Genomic DNA, 20367 nt, shown 5'->3' on the forward strand with positions numbered 1-20367 from the left:
ACAAACTTCCTAAAATGCATGCAGCAACTGCTGTGACTTATATAGTGAGCACAATGATACTGTTTCCCACAACAAAGCTTGAAATCAGGAAGACAGTACAACAATTAAAAATCAGAAGTCAGAAGCATAAATGAGGTTCCTGTCTGTTCTGAAGGTTCGTATATATACCATATAAGCCCCATTAACTGATGTAAGAAATGTCCTTTAGTTCACGTATTTTTCTAGAGTAGCTAAAATATGCACAATTTGATAGAATATTTATATAGACCTATCGGTTTTGGGCTTCCTGCCAATGTAGCACAACAAACCATACTGTGAAAGATGCATCTTGACGAAATCTTCAAGGCACGATAATTGAAACTGCATATTTTTGGAATGCACTTGTATAAATACGTTATACACAAAATATGGTCTGTTAGCTTCAAAGACACTGAATTTAAGAGAGCAGCTACTCAATTTGCTGTTTTCAGTCAATCACAGCAGGCACAGGATGCACGATCTAGTTATCCAATAACAGTGAGCACAGCAGACTTGAACTAGTCAGCCAATTATAGCAAGACTATATCGTTGTGCACGAACACAACACACACACACACGTGCATGCACACACAAATTAATATACAACACAATATAAGCACATTTATGCCTTTACATAAACTTTAGGCTGTCACAAATATAGGCTCTTTTTTCGGGGTGTAAGAGCACAGCTTAAATTGCTGTGAACAAAGCAATGACATTTCTATTTTTGTTTGTGAGAAATATTTGGCTGTTTTATTTTGAATATGTCATGGCTTTCATATCGTAACTTACAAGGGTATGGTTTAGTCATGGACGAAACAACAGAAATTAAACTGCTAGGAGTGAAGCAGTGACATTTATATTTTTCATTGTCACAAATATTTGTCTGTTTGTCTGTTCTTCTTCAAATAGGTCATGATTTCTAGGTGTGAGGGTAGGCTGCTCACAGCTTGAATTGCCACAAAAAACCTGATTGTGGTGACAGATTATCTCTAAGTAATCTGAGTTCTAGGTTACACTGAAAAATAACAGTTTGCTTGTGAGTTGGTGAAGCCAACAAAATGAAAGTAAAAAAAAAGTGGTTGTAGTGACAATCTGATCCCTAGCATAGACGGAAGTCTAGGCTAGGTTGGAAGGTAACAGTTTGGTTGTGAGTTAGTGAAGACAATGAATGTGGGGGGAAAAAATAGTGGTTGTAGCAACAGACTGATCCGTAGCACAGCTTGAGGTCTAAGTTAGGTTGATAGGTAAGTGTTTGGCTCTGATTTCCCAAATCTAATAAATGTGAAAGAAAAAAATCTGGTTGTGACGACAGACTAACCTGTAGCTTAACCTGAGGTGTAGGTTAGGTTAGAAGCTGACAATTTGTTTGTAAGTTGGGTCATTCCATGTCAATTCAACCAATTTGAGAAAATGATCCAGTTGATAGTCTCAGATTTGGCTAAATTTAGCACACCAATGCTACCAAGTGTGGAACATTCATGCACAAAATTTTAAGTTCCCCTGCCAATTAGTTCCAGACTTATGGCTTGTGAAAGAAGGTGGCATGACCCGGAAATTGCAACCCACATCTGGCAATCTATCTTCAGACCCAAATTCAGGTCTTGACAACTTTGGAACTGTTCCGCACAGTCCAGTGAAATTTTTACAACCCAGTAACATCCACTTAGAGAACACTCCATGAATCAAAACACCAACAACATATTTCTGAGCGAAAATAAAAAATTCCAAAATGTGATTAAAAATGTAATACGTTAAAAGGTATGCCAAATATAATTCACTCAAAAAGGGTACTTTTTTGTGGTAAGCTTAATGTGGCCTAAACACACACAGAACTCATTATGCTCATACCAGTCACAAAAACTGAGTTACATGCACACAAAAATACAAAAATTTGAAAAATTACCTGAAAAACATGGATTTTCTAAGTATGGTAGCACAAAAGGGACAAGTGATATCCAAGCCAAATTTCAAACACTGCATAAGTAGACCATAATATAATATGTGGCAAAATTTCAACTTGTTATTGCGAGGCATTTGTGTACAGTAAAAGTTGACAGAGATGTATTTGGTTAAGTTTCTTTTAACACAATTTAGCAAGTAATAGTGATGATGCAGACAGCTTGTTTCAGATAAAGCTGCAGCAATTGTTGGGAACCATTAGCAACAGAAAGTTAAACAATGGTAGTTTTCAGGGACAGAATGAGTCATTGTTAGGCAGGAACAATAAAGGAAACAAGCAACAATTACAGGTTACTCATGTTTTTAAGATTCTAGTTCAGACTGGTCAGTATTGTTGTGGAAAGTCAGTATGAAGGCAGAAGAATGTACCAGTGGTGCTTTTGTTCAAACAAGTTGCAGTATTGGTAGAGCACAAGCATCTGAATGTCATAAAACAACATGTGGAACAAAATGTGGCATTCACTTTGCACTGTATGATCTGGATGAATCGGACCAAGATTTGTTGCTATGGAGATCCGGGATACACCCTGTGGGCACAAGAAGTACAGTTCAAGAAAACTCTAGTGTTTGTTATCGTCATATGAAAGTGTTTCTGGATAAGTATTCTTTCCTGCAAAGAAGTTGTTTTGATCCATTTCGGATTCATAAGAAGACAGTGAAGTGTAGCCTCAGAGAAATTGATATAAAATCAGTATTTAAAGTGAATCAGTGCATGGGACTTAACATGAAGCCAGGACAAAAGTTATGTTCCAGGTGTGTTGCACTGCTAAAAAATGAAGAATATTCTGATAATTTACATGACAGTGATGAAGAGTATCAGCCACCTGGAACCACAGTGGGTGAGCAATTAAATACCTCAGTGACTGCTCTTGGTTTGTCTCCCATGAAGACACACAAAGTTGGGAAAAGAGACAGGCCCAGCTATGATAGAAGAAAACAATAAGAAGCTCAAATGGAATTAAAACACAAAATAGCTGACACACTAGGAAGAGGAAGAACTATCTGCTCCAAAGGAACAGAAATCATGCCAGAAATGCTCCGATTTGGACAAAATTGTGCATGATTTGAAAGAAAAATGTGCTATATCCACACGCTAGAAAAAAGTAGCTATTCTTACCCTTGCACCTTCCAGCTGGTCAACTGACTACACTGCAAAGGAATTCAATGTTTGTACATATATGGTAAAGCAAGTGAGGAAAATAAAAGCAACCCAAGGAGTGCTTCCACAACTTCAGCAGGCTCAGGGTAAGCAACTGAGTTCAGAAATACAGGTACTAGAGTTGGAGTTTTATGAAAATAATGACTACAGCCGAATAATGCCTGGAAAAAATGACTATGTAACGGTGAAAATTGGAAATGTACATGTACAGATGTAGAAAAGACTGTTGCTATGCAACATATCAGAACTATATGTAGAATTCAAGGAAAAGTATCCCAATACCAAAGTAGGTTTATCATCTTTTTTTAATCATCAGCCAAAATGGGTTGTGCCTGTAAGTGCAAGGGGCACACACAATGTTTGTGCATGTGAGACACATCAAAATGCTAAGCTGACATTTGCTGCTATAAAGGATTCTGGTATGGATTACAAAGGTGCAATGAAGCTGCTAGTGTGTGACATCAGTTCCTACCAATGCATGATACACAGGTGTGAAAAGTGTCCTGGTAAGGCAAATCTTGCAGAACACATGAATAACAAATTGTATGGTGAAATCCTTATGGATGACGATGAACTTGTTTCTTATAAACAATGGACGCACATGGATCGCACAAGTCTTGAAACAAAGCAAAGTACAGTGGAAGATATTGTTGAAATGTGTTGTCAAAAAACAGACAAACTGACCACACACAGCTTCACAGCAACAGCACAATCGGCTTACCTCCAGTTTTGTAAGGATAATTTGAAACAAGATGAAATTATAGTAATACTAGACTTTTCTGAAAATCATGCATTTATAGTTCAAGATGCCATCCAACCATCCAAGGATATCACTGGGACAACAGTCAAGCAACTGTCCAGCCATTTGCGATTTACTATACAGGTGAATCAGGTGATGTGTCTGTCATGAACCTGTGCGTTTTTAGTGACTGTTTAATTCATGATGCCATTGGAGTTCATGCCCACATTCGCACTGTCATGGCATATGTGAAAAACAAGCTGCCTCACATACATTTTGCGAAATACTTCGGTGATGGGGCAGCTAGTCAGTACAAAAACTGTAAAAATCTCAAAAATTTATGCATGCATTACCATGATTTTCAGATTCACACAGAATGGAATTTTTTCGCAACAAGTCACGGCAAAAATGTATGTGATGGTATTGGTGCTACCATTAAGCGCATGGCATCATGAGATAGTCTGCAACATCCTACAGAAGGTCACATTCTAAAACCTCTTCAATTATTTACCTGGGTACAGAAAAATATCTCTGGCATACAATCATTCTATGTGTCGAAAGATGAGGTGAAATCAGTCGAAGAGTTCCTAAAAAGCAGACTAGAACACGTTAAAACTGTTGCAGGCACAAGGAGCCATCATCACTTCTCTCCGGCGGACTCTGACAATGTGCAGATGAGCAGTCTGTCCGGTTATAATTATAGGTTCATGCACAACATGTGTCTCCACAGTGTGTCTGACTCAGGATTCAGAAGCAAAAGCAGCAACATACAACCACGTTGCTATGTTACTGCTGTTTATGATGACAAATGGTACTTAGGATGTGTTGCAGAGTGCAGTGAAGCAGAAGGTGATGTATTTGTGAACTTCATGGCACCAGCAAGATCATTTCATTTGGCAGACAGGTGGTGAATTCCTTTTGAACATATTCTTATGACAATTCCAGTTCCTACCACAGTGTCAGGAAGACAGTACAATTTGCCACTCAATGTACAGAGTACAGTAGCTAAAGTGTGGGAGAACTTCTGTTAGAAGCACAATCGACTGGTTTTTAGCAGTTAAGGTGCAGTAAACATTAATGGTAGGTTGTGTTAATCTGTCTATATGTTGTTGCTTAGTGATTAAACAGTTGTGGGAGAGGATAAGATGACGCAGAACAGTTTATGATATGTTTTTACAAAATTGTGTTGTAGAACAATGGCCACATCACCAAATACATTTGTCAACTTCCATTGTACACAAATGTCTTGCAATAACATGCTGAAATTTTGAGATATATATCATTATGGTCTACTTATGCAGTGTGTGAAATTTGGCTTGGATACCACTTGTCCCTTTTGTGCTACCACACTTCGAAAATCCATGTTTTTTGGGTAATTTTTCAAATTTTTGTATTTTCGTGTGCATGTAACTCAGTTTTTGTGACTGGTATGGGCATGATGAGTTCTGTGTTTGCACATTAAGCTTACCACAAAAAATGTACCCTTTTTGAGTGAACTATATTTGGCATAGAGGGCACCTACAATATGTACCCTTTAACGTATTACATTTTTTTAATCACATTTTGGAATTTTTTATTTTCCCTCAGAAATATGTTGTTGGTGTTTTGATTCATGGAGTGTGTTCTCTAAGTGGATGTTACTGGGTTGTAAAAATTTAACTGGACTGTGTGGAATAGTTCCAAAGTTATTAAGACCTGAAGTTGGGTCTGAAGATAGATTGCCAGATGTGGGTTGCAATTTCCGGGTCACGCCACCTGCTTTCACAAGTCGCTATTCTGGAACTAATTGGCAGGGGAAAGTAATACTTTGCAAACGAGTGTTCCACACATGGCAGAATTAGTATACTGAATTTCAGTCAAATCTGAGACTATGAGCTGGAGCCCCTGGTTGAGTTGACATGGAATGACCCAGTTGGCAAAGCCTACAAATGTGAAAGCAAAAAATCTGACTGTAAAGACAGATCCATTTGCAGCTTGTGGCACTACAGTGAAATGTATAATCTTGCTTGTCACAAATAACTGGCTATTTTCCCGAATACATCGCAGTTTCCATGGGCATAGGTAGTCAGGAAACTAAGAGCACATCTTTAGTTGATGGAGCCAACTATTTGTCATAAACTAAGCTAAGTTATAAATTTACTGTTTCATGAAACTGTCCGTTTTTAAGCAGATTTATAGCTTGTTGTGGCTGGTTCATAGCACAACCCTTGTGGTCCTCTGCAAGAGTCAAATGTGACATTAATGTTCAACTAGTGTCAATACCGTATAACATAGAGTGCCACAGGCACTTGCTGGGTGAAGTTGTATTTTATAGATTAATGAAACCTGACTTATGGTTGTGGCTGATGGAGCACAACATACTACCATGAGCAAATGACTGCTCCAGATGTCATGCACTGCATAAGTTTTTGCTGAATGAGGACTCTTTCCATTAATGGTGCTGACAGAAGGTGCAGAAAGATAATTGCATAGCCAATGTGTAATGCACATTCAAGTGGAGTGTTCAGATCGGTACTTGGTTCAGTCATTTGCAAAAGCTCGTCTGAAAAATCTCAGATTTCTGCACCATGTCGGTCTCCATGTATTATCCAAAGACACTGAGATTTGTCACAAATTTTACCATGTCTATGGTTTTGATACCTGACTGGTCTTCCTTCTGTCTTGAAATGTGTATTGAGTGGGTGATAAACAATTCACAACAGTTACGGGCACCAGGAGTTGTAGCAGAAATAGACTAGGCGAAATTTGAGTAAAAGAATACGTGGCTCAGGCTGTAAAATCCATGGAAACGGGTGTTCAGTTGAACTGAGAAAGGGCCAAAAAAATGCTTGCTTGAGCCAGTTGCAGTTCGTATCTTGGAAGTGTTTGTAAGAATAATCAAAGAAAAGATCCTCCCTGTGTCAACAATCATTAGCAACTGCTTCAGTTCATTCAGCACCGCACTCTAGGTACTGAAGGTTTTCAACAGCGTAGAGTGAACCACAATCTGAACTACATAGGTCTGAAAGATCATTCTGTTCACACACAGAATGTAATGGGATGTCAGAGGTGGCATTCCACGATATAGCAGAAAGAATGCACATTTTGTGGGTTACCTAGCTGAGTATATGTTCTGTCGAGCACACTGCTCAAAAGAAATATTACAAGACTTTTTCACTGAATCACTTAAACTTTATCTGCCTAGCAGAAGTGTGATGCAATAATTCTTTCAAAGAATGCTGCAAGCAGGACCAGCAAATACAATTCCGGGCCTTTCGGGGAAACCAGTGCTTTCACTTTCTTCAACATTAATCGCACATTACAGCATCGGTTTTCTTGGCACTGTACACTTTGATATTAGTTTGGGGCATCTACTTTATTCCTGTTTTATGGTTAATAGTTTTTGGTGTTTGAGTGTTTGTGCATTGTAAGCATGATGATGTAAGTGGCTGATTTCATCATATGTAATGTGCTCTGAGTCTGTGTTATGACTGACTGGTGAGATGATGTGTCTAACACAAGCACATCACACAGCACACTCTCATTTCCCTATTTTCGAAGCTATTGTACCATTTTGGATTTGCAGTTATATTGATACAGTGCATAAAAAATCTATCTCAGATAAAATTCCAGGATGAAATAATGACAAAATTATGAAAAGAATAGATTTCTGAAGAAGAGATGTTGAGCTGCAGACAGGCCACCCTCTTCCCAACCCCCAGTGTCATGGGACACATTCCTGCTAGAGACCAAGACGCAAGAGCAGTCCCATACATTCTTCCACTATCACCAACTCTAGTTCGGTCACGGGCATTTACTATCCCATCAAAGGTGGGGCTACCTGTGAATGCAACCTGCAACAACTGTGCTGCTTTCTACTTGGGCATGACAACCAACAAGCTGTATGTCTGCACGAATGGTCGCCAACAAACTGTGGCCATTAGACGCTGGATCAACTTGTTCATTGAACATGCTGCCCTACACAACATGCTTCATTTCAACAACTGCTTTGCAGTTTGTGCCATCTGGGTCCTTCCTATGAACACGAGCTTTTCTGAATAGCACACGTGGAACTCTCCCTGCAATATATCCTTTGTTCCCATGACCCCTTGGTCTCAACATTCACTAGTGCTTGCCCTTCACCTACCTATCCCCTTCCCTGCTCTCACTCCAGCACTACACAGCCTCACATTCCATCAATGCATCCACTGATCTTTTTCCTGTCCTCTACTTTCCTCTTTTTCCACTCCCCACCCCCTTTCAAATCTCTCAACTGCACCTAGCAGTGCTACCTTGTCCCCGCCACATCCCTGCATGCTCCCACAAGCAGCACTACGTCTTTCCCCACCCCTATCCTGCCCGCTCTCTCTCCCCCCCTGATTCAGCCTTCTTACCCCCACCATACACGGACTACTTCTCCCAAACGACGCAGTTGTTGTCCAGAGTCTGGCCTAAATAACAAGAGACAGTGGTCATGTGTGTGTGTGTATAAGGGAGGGGGGTTGTGCTTCTGTGAATGTGTATGTGTTTTCTGCTTTAGAAGGCCTTTTGTCCAAAAACTTACATGTAGAGCAGTCTTTTTGCTGTGCTTGTCTGCGACTCAACGTCTCCTCTACGTTGTGAGTAGCAATCTATGCTTTTGAATAAGAGAGATGAATGAGTTTCACAAAAAAAACATTCTTTTTAATGAAGCACAGTTTGGTTTCTGAAGCAGGAGAAGTAAAATATCGGCCATTACAGAACACGTGAAACACTGTGAAGTGCATGGCAGAGGGTGTAGGGTATGTCCCACCAGCTATTAGGCTTTTTTCCTGTTCCATTCACATATGGAGTGTGAGAAAAATGATTGTTTAAATGCCTATGGGCATGCTGTAATTAATCTAACCTTATCCTCATGATTCCTGTAGGAGTGATATGTAGTATATTCCTAGTCATTATTTAAAGGCAGTTCTTGAAACTTTATGAGTAGACTTTCTTGGGACAGTTTCTGTCTATCTTCAAGAGTCTGCCAGTACAGTTTTTTCAGCATCTCGGTGACACTCCCCCCGTAGGTCAAACACACCTGTTACCAACTGTCCTTCTCTGTACAAATTCAATATCCCCTCCTAGTCCTATCTGGTACTCGTCCTACACACATGAGCAGTATTCTAGGATGGGTTGCACAAGTGATTTGTAATAAACCTCCTTTGCAGGTTCATTATATTTTCCTAGTATGCTACCAATAATCCAAAGTCTGCTATCCTGCTTTATTCATGGCTGAGCCTATGTGATAATTACACTCAATGTCCCTTTTAAGTATTATACCTATGTATTTGTATGAGTTTACAGATTCCAACTGTGACTCAGTTACTGACAACGATGACTGTGATACATGCATATACTTAAGATTTGTTCAAGTTTTTGACACTGTTGAGCATAAAATAATACTAACCAAGCCTGAAGCAATTGGTGTAAAAGGAACAGTGAACAAATGGATTCAACCTTATTTGGAAAACAGGGTGCAAAAAGTAGAGTTATTTCACACGCCTGCTGATGATTCATTTTTTAGTAAAACAATTGTCAGAAAAGAAATATATACACACGCAAGTGTTCTCAGGGTAGTGTATAGATAACAACAACATCATAGTCACTGATAAAATATCATAACCCCTGTTGCAGAAAGCAAATGAAATCTTCAAGGATGTTTCTGATCGAGTTATATGTAATAAATTAACAATTAACACAAATAAAAAACAGTATACATTTCAGCATAAAGAGGAGAAGTTACTGTGCCACATTAAACATAGAAGATCAATCTACAGATTGTGCAACAAACACGAAGTTTTTTAGGGATGAACACTGACAGCCAGCTAACACGGAATGAGCACACAAACATACTGGCAAAAAAGAATATCATCTGCATGTTGTGCTCTTAGTGTTTTAGCAGCAATTTGTACAGCCTTTGTCTTGTGGTGACTTACTATGCCCATGGGCACTCAGTTCTTAGTTATGGGATTCTTTCCTGATGATCAAAGGCACACAATACGGGCACTATTTTTAAACTGCAATAAAAAAGGACTGTAAAAATAATAGCTAGAAGTAGTAGTCAGCTATTTAAAACATTGGTTATCCTTACAGCATCTACCAATCTGTGGCGCATATAAGAGAAAACATAACTAAGTGTTTCACTAAGTGTCGTCTCAGAGTACCATGTCAGTAGGAGTTCAATTTGTCCATTATACACTTGAAAAAATAAATGAAAAGAACCAAGAGTATTACTGGAGCTCTCAAAAGCCTCTGATAGAGTACATAACAACATGCTCTTATCGAAATTTCAATGACTGTTGTCACCAAAAAATTCATACAATTGCTGGAAACATATTTAAAATGTAGATAATAGTGTACAGATATTATATATGATAATGGAAAAATACCGGAGAGGAGACAACCAAGAATAAGAAATATAAATCCGTGCATTCCTCAGGGCTCCACTCTAGGACCATTCCTTTTTATACGTCATGTAAATGATATCAGGTTCTCTAGATAATGAGTATTTGATACTATGTACACCTGTGACACATATGGTGTTGTTGTGCAGACAGTGAGTATAGCTGAAGTGAAGCACTTCAAAACTTTATTGGCAAGGCTACGGCTCCCTTTGGAAAAGAGAACTTAAAATCAAATATATATATATATATATATATATATATATATATAGGAATACACATTTTCAATAACTTGTCAGCAGCCATAAAAAGTTTAACTACTAATAAAGTTCAGTGTAAGGGGAGCCCAAAGACTGTGTATAGGCATTCTTTATGTTGAAGAAGCTATTCACAGATATGTCTAAATTACAAAAATTTGTGTTTTGTAGCAGTCTGATTGAAAGTAAATTGTATACACTAGTGAACTGTTGTTCCAATGAGAGATGAGTTACATGTGCTGTGTACACAGTCCTTTCTTTAGTGTCTGCTGTTACAGTATACAGGCATTTTTATCCTGAAATGTGGACTGTTGTGTGGATGACAGACTGCTATGACTTATACTCATTTTATGAATGGCCCTTTATTAATTTTCTACTTTAGGTTTATCTTGGCATTGCTATTGTTGAAGTATACAGTCAGTTTGGTGTCTTTTATGTAGAGGTCGTTATTATGGGATCTGTCAAAATTACGGAAATCTTTATTTTGATACAGTCTGATTGGAAGTAAATTGTACACAAGAGTGAATTTTTGTTCCAATGAGAGATGAATTACATGTGTTGTGCAGATGATCCTTTCTTTAGATTCAGCAGTTACAGCACACTGGCATCTTTATTATGACCTATAGTCTAGTTATTTCTACATTAAGTGGGAAGGGGACAGTTTGAATGTGAGTTGGTGAAGCCAACAATATGAAAGCAGAGAAACTAGTTGTGGTGAGGCAGACCTGTAGCATAGCCCAAGGCCTGGGTTAGGGTGGAAGGCAATAGTTTGGTTGTGAGTTGGCAAAGGTAACAAATGTGAAAGCAGGAAAACTAACTGCTTTGACACACTGACCTATAGCATAGACTGAGGCATAGATTAGAAAGGAAGGCAACAGTTTGGTTGTGAATTGGTAAAACCAACGAATATGAAAGCAGAAAAATTGGTTGTGGTGACAGATTAATCTGTAGCATAGCCTGAGGCCAAGATTAGATTGGAAGACATGGTTATGATCTGACGAAGCCAATGAATGTGGAAGCAGAAATACTGGTTGTGGTGACGGACTGGCCTGCAGTGTAGCCCATGACCTAGGTTATGTTGGAAGGAAACAGTTTGGTTGAGACTTGGTGAAGGCTACGAATGTGAAGGCAGATAAACTGGTTATGGTGTCGGGCTGACCCATAGCATAGCCTTGGGTCTGTGTAAGAATGATGTGTCTCAACCTGTAACAGTACTAGTAGTGATAAATGGGCACTAATGTAAGGCCCATTAATACCTTTCTTATGTGCTGCATAGATTCTTCTGAGCAGATGACACTGAAAGGGGATGGGGCTGTATTATTTCAATAACAGCCTCGTAATGTTTTTTCATGTTTTATGGAATTCATTAGTTGTTGCTATATTATTATATTCTTGGGGATGTGATCCCTCTATGTAACTAAATAAAAGCCTGTTTGTTTTTGTTGCTTCCTTGTATTTTCAAAGCACCATTAGTGGCCTGTATTACCTGGTGTTTCTTAAATACAAAGCAGTGAAAACCTTGTACCATAAAACAAGGTCTTATTTTGTTGCTTAGACAGATGATATCTGTAACAGTATAATGATGATAACACATGTTAAATCATTTATTACATGCTTGCATGTGTCAATGTTTTTCAGCAAAACTTGAGTTCCATTGCACTAAGATATGCATTATCCTAAAGGATATTATGTTAAAATGCAATATTTGTTTTGCCCACAATTGAAAGCAAAACACTGTTCTTACTGACTAGGCAAATCAGCTGTTCTGACATTTTTCATTTCTACCATTGCTCGCAATAGGCATTGTAAATATGTGCTTCAACGTAAGAGCACCAAAGTTTTACTGTAACAAGTATAGTAATCGTAGCACAGTGTAAAATATTTGTAACTGTAAAAAATGACACACACATAAACTTATGTGCCATGAGCACATAGTATTATAATAACTAACAGTTCATATATATTCCATGTGGACTTATGTTTACCAAGGGGGACAGGGGGCAGGGGGGGGGGGGGGGGGGTTGGGAAACCAAAACAGCACTATATATCAGAGTATAAAATAGCATAATAAACTGCCAAAAGTAATGAAAAAGATCACTGAAATACGTGTGTTTCAAAAGGCAGGTAAAACATTCTTCATAAATAATGCATACTACACAATTAATGATTATTTAGAGGGCTCAGATTCGTGGGTAGTGAAGAAAGGGAATAAATAAAACACCCCGTCACATTTCACTATGTGACCATGGTTAACTGCTTTCACAAGAAAATCATGTGTGTAGCACGGCAGTAATGTTTTGTCCTCCTACTGAGTTCAAATCTCACTTGTGGGAGGGACAGTGACTTGGTTTTTCAGGTGGACTGAGGAGCATAGCTGAATATGTGTAGGCATGGAATCTGCTTTCTGAATGTGTGGGAGTTGGTGCAAAGGACGCAGCAGCATCTTTACAGTCCAGGAGTCACCAATGGGTGTCCTTAGTGTGTTCGATAATGAAGAATGGAACTGAGTCTCATATTTTGAGTCCTTAGAACAAACTGTGTGTGTAAATCAAGGAGTACCATACAATAGGGACCAACTAAGTGAAGCAATATAGCTGTTAAGGCACTGACCTCTTGTTTAGAAGGATGTAGCTGTTCTGCCCCATCATCCTGATTTATATTTTCCTAATTCACTAAGGTACATGCTTAATCACGGCCATGGTGGATCATATGTCCTATCCTTGTACACCACCTCTCCTATCCTCATAAATGTGTTATGTATTCTGCGGGTTGTATATTTTGAGCTATGTATAGATTCACATTTCCTATATCATAGTGGGGTAGTATATGGATGAATAAAGATAATAATAAAAATAGTTACAACATGCGCAAGTGGTGGCAAAAAAGGAATGGAACATGTCGTTCGGCCTCTAGAGTTTTAATTCGGGTCACTCACTGCAGACTGTCGACACCACCAACCAGCATATGCAGATGATTCAGTGTGGTGATGGCTGCAGTAAGATTCCTTTTAGCACAGTCCAATTGTTTTATATCTCGCGTTATTTCTTTCACCATTTCTTCAGATTGTTCAGCCTTCGTTTTTATATCTTTTATGTGGACGAATAGTTGCCGAATAACACGCTGTGCTTCTTCCAAAGCTGCACGTCCATCCTAAAACAATAACGCTGGTTGACATCGTCCCACAATATACAATTGGCATTACAGCAAAATCCGGCAAAGACTTGGAGAGAACATTTTTCTCACACACCTGGCCAACATTTGTTTGACCCCTAACGACTGATCGGATTTCATCATCAATTGATCTGATTTTGTACTGCATATTGCCAATAACATCGTCGATGTTTGACAGTGACTGTTCCGTTGGGAACAGTGTATTGATATAGTCAACAGCATTAAAATCTGGCTTATCTAGTGGGTCACTGCTTGGTAGTACCTGTGACAATAGCAATTTTATTCGTCATCAGTGAATAATGATCATAAACATACTTCATTTCATATTAATAATCAGCAAATATTTAATATTACACCAACAACACGTTTGTGTGCATAGGATATGGAAACTCTAGATTGTAGTTGTTTTGCCTACTTGTTCAATGGCACGCTGAACTTCTGGTGGAAAATTAATTAAGACTTCGGAAATTTCTTCATCCTGGATATCTTCCTCTTCGACATTTGCCATCGTCAAACCCAGTTAATCGTACACATAATACTTTGTTTACAACAATCACTCTTCCACGCCTCCGCAACACTCCTGTCAGTTTCGCCAACATAACTAATGCAGCTGTCAACTGTTGTAACAAAAGACAACCGTATCACACGCTTTTGGCACGTCGCAACAGTAGTTTGTTTATGGTTTTTCGCAAGTGCTAGGTGGAGTATTGTTATAGTCACGCTAGAAGTAGAGTGTTCTGTAGAATCACAGAATAGCGACTGAGTGATTTGTGCTATTCTTTTTCCCTGTAGTCATCTAATGAAAAACTGTTAATACACTAAAAAGCGACTATGCCGGAGCAAGACGTATTAAAATCTATTGAACAGGACGGTGAGTACGAGATTGTCTCGACAAACAGCAGATAGATATGTTAAGACACTGTCAGAAGGAAATAATACACAGCAATGTTAAATAGGCTTCCCTGGCCAGTGTCATGAGGTTTAAAATACTTGTGTGTGTTTTACCACGCCGCTGTATAAATACTTTAATTATAAACTGTAAAACCACAGTTTCGAACATACTTATTATAAAGAACTTCCTCAGGGCAAAACTGCTTTTGGTGTAGGAAGGCCGTTGTAATGCGGTCGAAACGTTGGGTCTACAGTTTATAATTACAGTATTTTACACACTGACGCGGTACAACACTCGGAAGAATTTTAATGAATATATCAGTCTTCTGATGAACGTGTAACGTGAGCTGATAGAGTTACATTAACGTCTAGACTCAGAAACACCATGATATTGCTGACGTCCACAGGAGTTTATTGCACTGTAGTATCAACTATTTTATCGTTGCAGTTACGCCAAGATTGACACGTACAGTATGTAAAGATTGCATCTTTAATGTGGTAAATATTTGAGATATTTGTTATAGCCACTTACGAAATGTTAAATACAACTTATCATCTAATACATATCAGTAAGTGGGCACCATGGAGCTATGTGTAAAGTTTATGATATAGTTTATAATTGTTTTGCAAATGAGACTTTCCACATCATAATGCTTATTTATGATATAGTTTATAATTGTTTTGCAAATGAGACTTTCCACATCATAATGCTTATTGTGTGGTCTGTACAACAAGTTACATCTTCAGTCTAAGTGCACAAATCTGCAAGCTAGTCTGGCCTGTGCAAGTCTCTCCAACTCTTCATGTTTACTGCAGGCTAAATCCTTTTGAACCTGCATACTGAATTTGAGCCTCGGTCTTCCTTACAGTTTTTACACCGTAAACGTACTTCCATCACCAAATAAAGAATTTCTTGGTGCCTCAGGATGTGTCCTTCCTCCTCCTCCCTTCTCCTAATCAAGTTATGCCACAAAATGCTTTATTCCGATTTAGTTCAGTACCTCCTTGTTAGGTATTAAGTCAAATCTTTATAATTCTTCTGTGGCACCATATTTCAGAAGTTTCTATTCTCTTCTTGTCTCAACAGTTTAGCCTGCTGTACATGTTTCACTTCCTTACAAGGCTACTCTGAAGTCAATTACTAAATTTGTATTTGAAGTTGGCAAGTTTATACTTCTTCAGTCTACTCTAGGGTTCTTGTTTCCACTTGGGGTTTTCAGTCTCCCATCTGAGATATGAGATTCAAGGAAGAGCCAGTTTGCTAACATGGAGAAGTTTAGTGGATAAAAATTGTGGAAGAAGGCAAAAAGTACTCACCACAACAGTGGTTAAATATTGTTAGCAGTGTCATCCATTAGTTATTTCTTGAGGTTCATATTCTTGCCGTATTCTGGACATCATCAGTGTGCAGGTACTGTATGGTGTTGTTTGCTAATCCTTTTAATATATTATTCTTAACAGGACAAAATCTTCAGGTGTAAAAATAATTTTGTGAGTACCCAAAAGGAGTGTATACAAGTTACTACAGTATATACAAATTATGCAGTGGATAATATTGGTAGCTCCTTGCAGTGGATAATATTGGCAGCTCCTTGGTGCTATCTGCACATGATCCAGCAGTATATAAGAGTATATAACAAGTCATACTTCTAGGAAATTGTTTTGAAAGGCAGAAAGAACCATGGGGGATCAGTGCTTTATTCAAAGACTGGCATCATCATCATCAGTGTTCTGCCTAAAGGCAGATTTTCGCATGGTAGTTCTCCAGGCTGCCCGGTCTTCTGCCATCCTCTTCAGGTCTGCATAATTTCCTCTTACCTTTATGTCATCTATCATCTTGTATCTCCTTCTTCCTCTCAGTCTTCTCCCACAAACCAATCCTTCCAAAGCATCTACTAGCAAGCACTCCCTTCTCAATGAATGTCCCAACCAGTTCTTTTTCCTTTCTCTTACAACCTTCTGCAGACATCTTCTCTCACCAACCCTTTCCAATACCTTTTCATTACTCACTCTTTCCATCCAGCTTATTCCCTCCATTCTCATCCACATCTCAAATGCTTCTAACCTTTTTTCATCCTTTCATCTCAGCGTCCATGTTTCTGCCCCATATAGTGCCACACTCCAGACAAAACATTTGCCAAGCCTTTTCCTTAGTCCTTTATCTAATTTGCCACATAAGAGTTTCCTCTTTCTGTTGAATGCCTCCTTCGCTATGACAATTCGAGTTTTCACCTCCTGGTGACATCTCAAGTCTTCAGTTATTGTGCTTCCGAGATATTTAAATTCACTTACTTGGCTAATGGTAGATTGTCCTATTTTAATATTGGACAGTCTGCGTCTTGTACTGATGACGATACTCTTTGTTTTTACTGTGTTTATTTGCATCCCATATTCCACACAAGCTTCATTCAGATCTATGAGCATGTTATTCACTGTCCGCTCACTTTCTGCCACTAATACCATGTCATCAGCAAATCTTATACATTCTATTCTCTTTCCACCAACACATATTCCTCTTTTCCCAACTAATCTTTTCGCAACAATCTCTTCAAAGTATACGTTAAACAACAGTGGGGAAAGGCAACAACTTTGTCTAACACCTCGTCCAATGCTGCTTCCTTTTGACATTTCATTTCCAGTCCTTATCCTTACTTTCTGGTGTAAATATAGATTCTGTATCAGTCGGCTCTCTTTCCAATCTACTTCTTTCCTCTTCAAAATATGCATCAGCTTGTTCCACTGAACTCTGTCAAAAGCCTTTTCTAAATCTATAAAAACAGCAAAGATTTCTCTACCCTTTTCCATATATCTTTCCCCTACAGTTCTTAGCAGGCCAATAGCATCTCTTGTTCCATTTCCTCTTCTAAAACCGAACTTCTCCTCTGCAGTCCCTCTATCCAACTTGCCATATAACCTTCTATTCAACACTTCAACAAGACTTTAGCTGCATGAGAAATTAAACTGATGGTCCAGTGCTCTTCACAGTTTTTAGTTTTTTCTCTATTGGAATCATAACTGTTGCAGCGAAGTCCTCAGGCCATTCCCCTTTATCGTATATCTCGTTACAGAGGTAGATTGTTTCTTTTCTTGCCTTGTTTCCCAGCCTCTTCAATAGTTCTGCTGGCAAATCATCTATTCCACATGCCTACCTATTCTTCATCTCCTTCAGCGTCTTTTCTATTTCTGCTCCCAAGATGGTAAATCCCTTTCCATCTTCTGGCACATATTGCTCCTCTTCAACCTTAATTTCGCTTTGCATTTCATCCCCCTTATACAGACATTCAATATATTCTTGCCATCTGTTCAAAACCTCCTGTGGTTCTTCTGCTAGAGTAACATCCGCTCTTTCTATTTCCATGTTATTCCTCTTTCTATCTCACTAGCCAGTCTATACACCATTTCATACTTTCCCTCTCTCAAAGACTGGCAATTGGCACTAAATACAAATGAATGTAACATATTGTGCATAAATGGGTATGAATATCAATTACTATTCAATTACACTTGCCTCCATACTAAACTGTAGATGTGCTCTGTGCTCTTTCCATTGATGCGTATATAACTACAGTATATTTAATTGACTTGAGTCATTAGTGATGGCCAGATGAATAACCAGTTAATCAATTACAAATCAAATCTAAACATATAGCACATTGTGGGATAGGCATTGGACAGTGCTGCATCATGCTGTATTCACGATACATGTAGGTGTCAAGAGGGCACAGTGTTCTGAAATATCTACACAATTATAATTATTGTAATTAAAATAGGATGTACCTTCAACAGCATATGAGATCTGTAATATTGTATGAGATGCTACGTGGTGAGAACAGATTCCTTCAGCTTTTGACGCCTTGTTTATTAATCTAGCTCAGTGCATATGCGTGCTATTAATTGTCATATGGGGTATGGATAATACTTGTATATGCCTACAGATGTAATAATGCTGATTTTGATCGTATAATTGCCCGCTAGGCGGAAACATCTGGAATTGTTGTGAGACTGAATTACAAGTTGTTGTACGTGATTTCGGTTGTTTCATCATCAGCCATTTTTCATGCCTCCGTGTCTGCCAGTTTTCCTTGACAAGGATGTTGGAAGCCTCTACTGGCCACTGTCCTTCACACCAGGGCTTAGGAAGTCTAAGTGTGGTCTTTTGGATATTGTGTAATGGCTGGAAAACTACCTGGAGTAGGCCTATATCCGGTGGGTGACGGCCACAGCTCATTGTTTACTGTTTCGGCTTTTGATAGTCAAGCAGTGGGTGTTACCTTAGAGTTTTACTGAAATCAAAAGATGGTACAATTTATGCTCTTCTTGTATATGAGGAATTGCTGAAGCGGATAAAGAAGAATCATGCTATTCAGTAGAATTTGATGTTCAAACTTCCTAGTCCCTGTCTGTCTGGCCAACTTCATATCCACATGTTGACTAGTAAATAAATATTTTTAAGATCTGGTTGGTAACGTATATGTTAACAGTTGGATGTACTAAAACCATTGTCCAATGCCAGTGAAGTGTAAATTACCTGTATTACATTCTTAATATTTATCTGGGCATTGTATAGTTTTATGAAAATATATAGTGTTCATTAATTTCCCCTCTCCTTTGCAGAATTCTACAAGCAGTTTATTAATAAGAAAAAGACTGGTGATGAATTGTCTGCCGCAAAACAGGGTATGGTTGTTGCAGACCAGCTTAAAAAATTAACAGAAGGTATTTTTTATTGTTTTTTTCCCCCCACCATATGTGTTATCATCATGGTACTTAATCACACAATGTAACTTGTCAATTTGTTCCCTGTTTTCTCACCTTAAAGGAATAGCCCTACTGGACAAAGAATTGCAGCAGCAAGTTCTGGGAAATTTAGAAGAACTACTCTCACAAGCAAATTGGGTGGAGAAACTAGAAGATGTCCTGACAACAATGTTTCCACATGTGCAGGTATGTAGATTAGACATTTGTGGGCACCACCCTGTCGTATTGAAAGCAGTTCTCATTTTGTGACAGATGACTCATGTATTATTTGAACATATGGGGTATCAAGTAAAATTTGTGACTGGGTTAAGGACTTTATGGCAGGAAGATGCAGCATATTGTCTTGGATAATGTGTCATCGTAGATATAGAAGTAACTTCGGGTGTGCCCCAGGGAAGTGTGTTGGGACCCTTGCTATTTATGTTGTGTACTAATGATCTTACGGAAAATATTAATAGTAACCTGACACTTTTTGCAGATGATGCAGCTGCCTGTAATGAACTAACATCTAAAAGAAGCTGTACAAATATTCAGTCAGATCTTGATAAAATTTCAAGATAGGCAACTTACTTTAAATGTTCAGAAGTGTAAAACTGTGGATAATATCATTCAGTCATTTTGGAATCAGCCAACTCGTACAAATACTTGGGTGTAACACTTTGTGGCAGTATGAAATGGAATGATCACATAGGCTCAGTCGTGAGTAAAGCAGGTAGTAGACTTTGGTGGATTGGTAGAATACTGGGAAAGTTCAATCAGTTTACAAAAGATATTGCTTAAAAATCACTCATGTGACTGGTTCTAGAATTTTGATCAAGTGTGTTGGACCTGTACCAAATAGGCTTTACAGGGGATATTGAACTTACACATAGAAGGGCAACAGAATGGTCACAGGTTCGTTTGATCCATGGGAGAGTGCCACAGAGATGCTGAAGGAACTGAAATGGAAGACTCGCGAAGATAGATGTAAACTATCCTGAGAAAGTCTATTAACAAAATTTCAAGAAC

At 38.5% G+C, this 20367-nt stretch overlaps 2 protein-coding genes across 2 annotated transcripts in view; one reads left to right on the plus strand and one right to left on the minus strand.

The window, feature by feature from the left end:
• LOC124712012 (vacuolar protein sorting-associated protein 53 homolog) overlaps positions 1-14297 on the minus strand; it is a 180962-nt gene extending 166665 nt beyond the window's left edge. Inside the window, exons 1-3 of the mRNA XM_047242304.1 lie at positions 14126-14297; positions 13787-13972; positions 13475-13689 (exon numbers count right to left, since the gene is read on the minus strand). Coding sequence (XP_047098260.1) covers positions 13475-13689; positions 13787-13972; positions 14126-14218 — 494 coding nt within the window. The 5' untranslated portion in view covers positions 14219-14297. The remainder of the gene's footprint in view (positions 1-13474; positions 13690-13786; positions 13973-14125) is intronic.
• A 66-nt stretch (positions 14298-14363) lies between these two features.
• Positions 14364-20367, plus strand: part of LOC124712013 (conserved oligomeric Golgi complex subunit 5) — a 151341-nt gene continuing 145337 nt past the window's right edge. Inside the window, exons 1-3 of the mRNA XM_047242305.1 lie at positions 14364-14581; positions 19216-19317; positions 19421-19545. Coding sequence (XP_047098261.1) covers positions 14542-14581; positions 19216-19317; positions 19421-19545 — 267 coding nt within the window. The 5' untranslated portion in view covers positions 14364-14541. The remainder of the gene's footprint in view (positions 14582-19215; positions 19318-19420; positions 19546-20367) is intronic.

Source organism: Schistocerca piceifrons, chromosome 8 (assembly GCF_021461385.2).
Source record: "Schistocerca piceifrons isolate TAMUIC-IGC-003096 chromosome 8, iqSchPice1.1, whole genome shotgun sequence".
NCBI lineage: Eukaryota > Metazoa > Arthropoda > Insecta > Orthoptera > Acrididae > Schistocerca > Schistocerca piceifrons.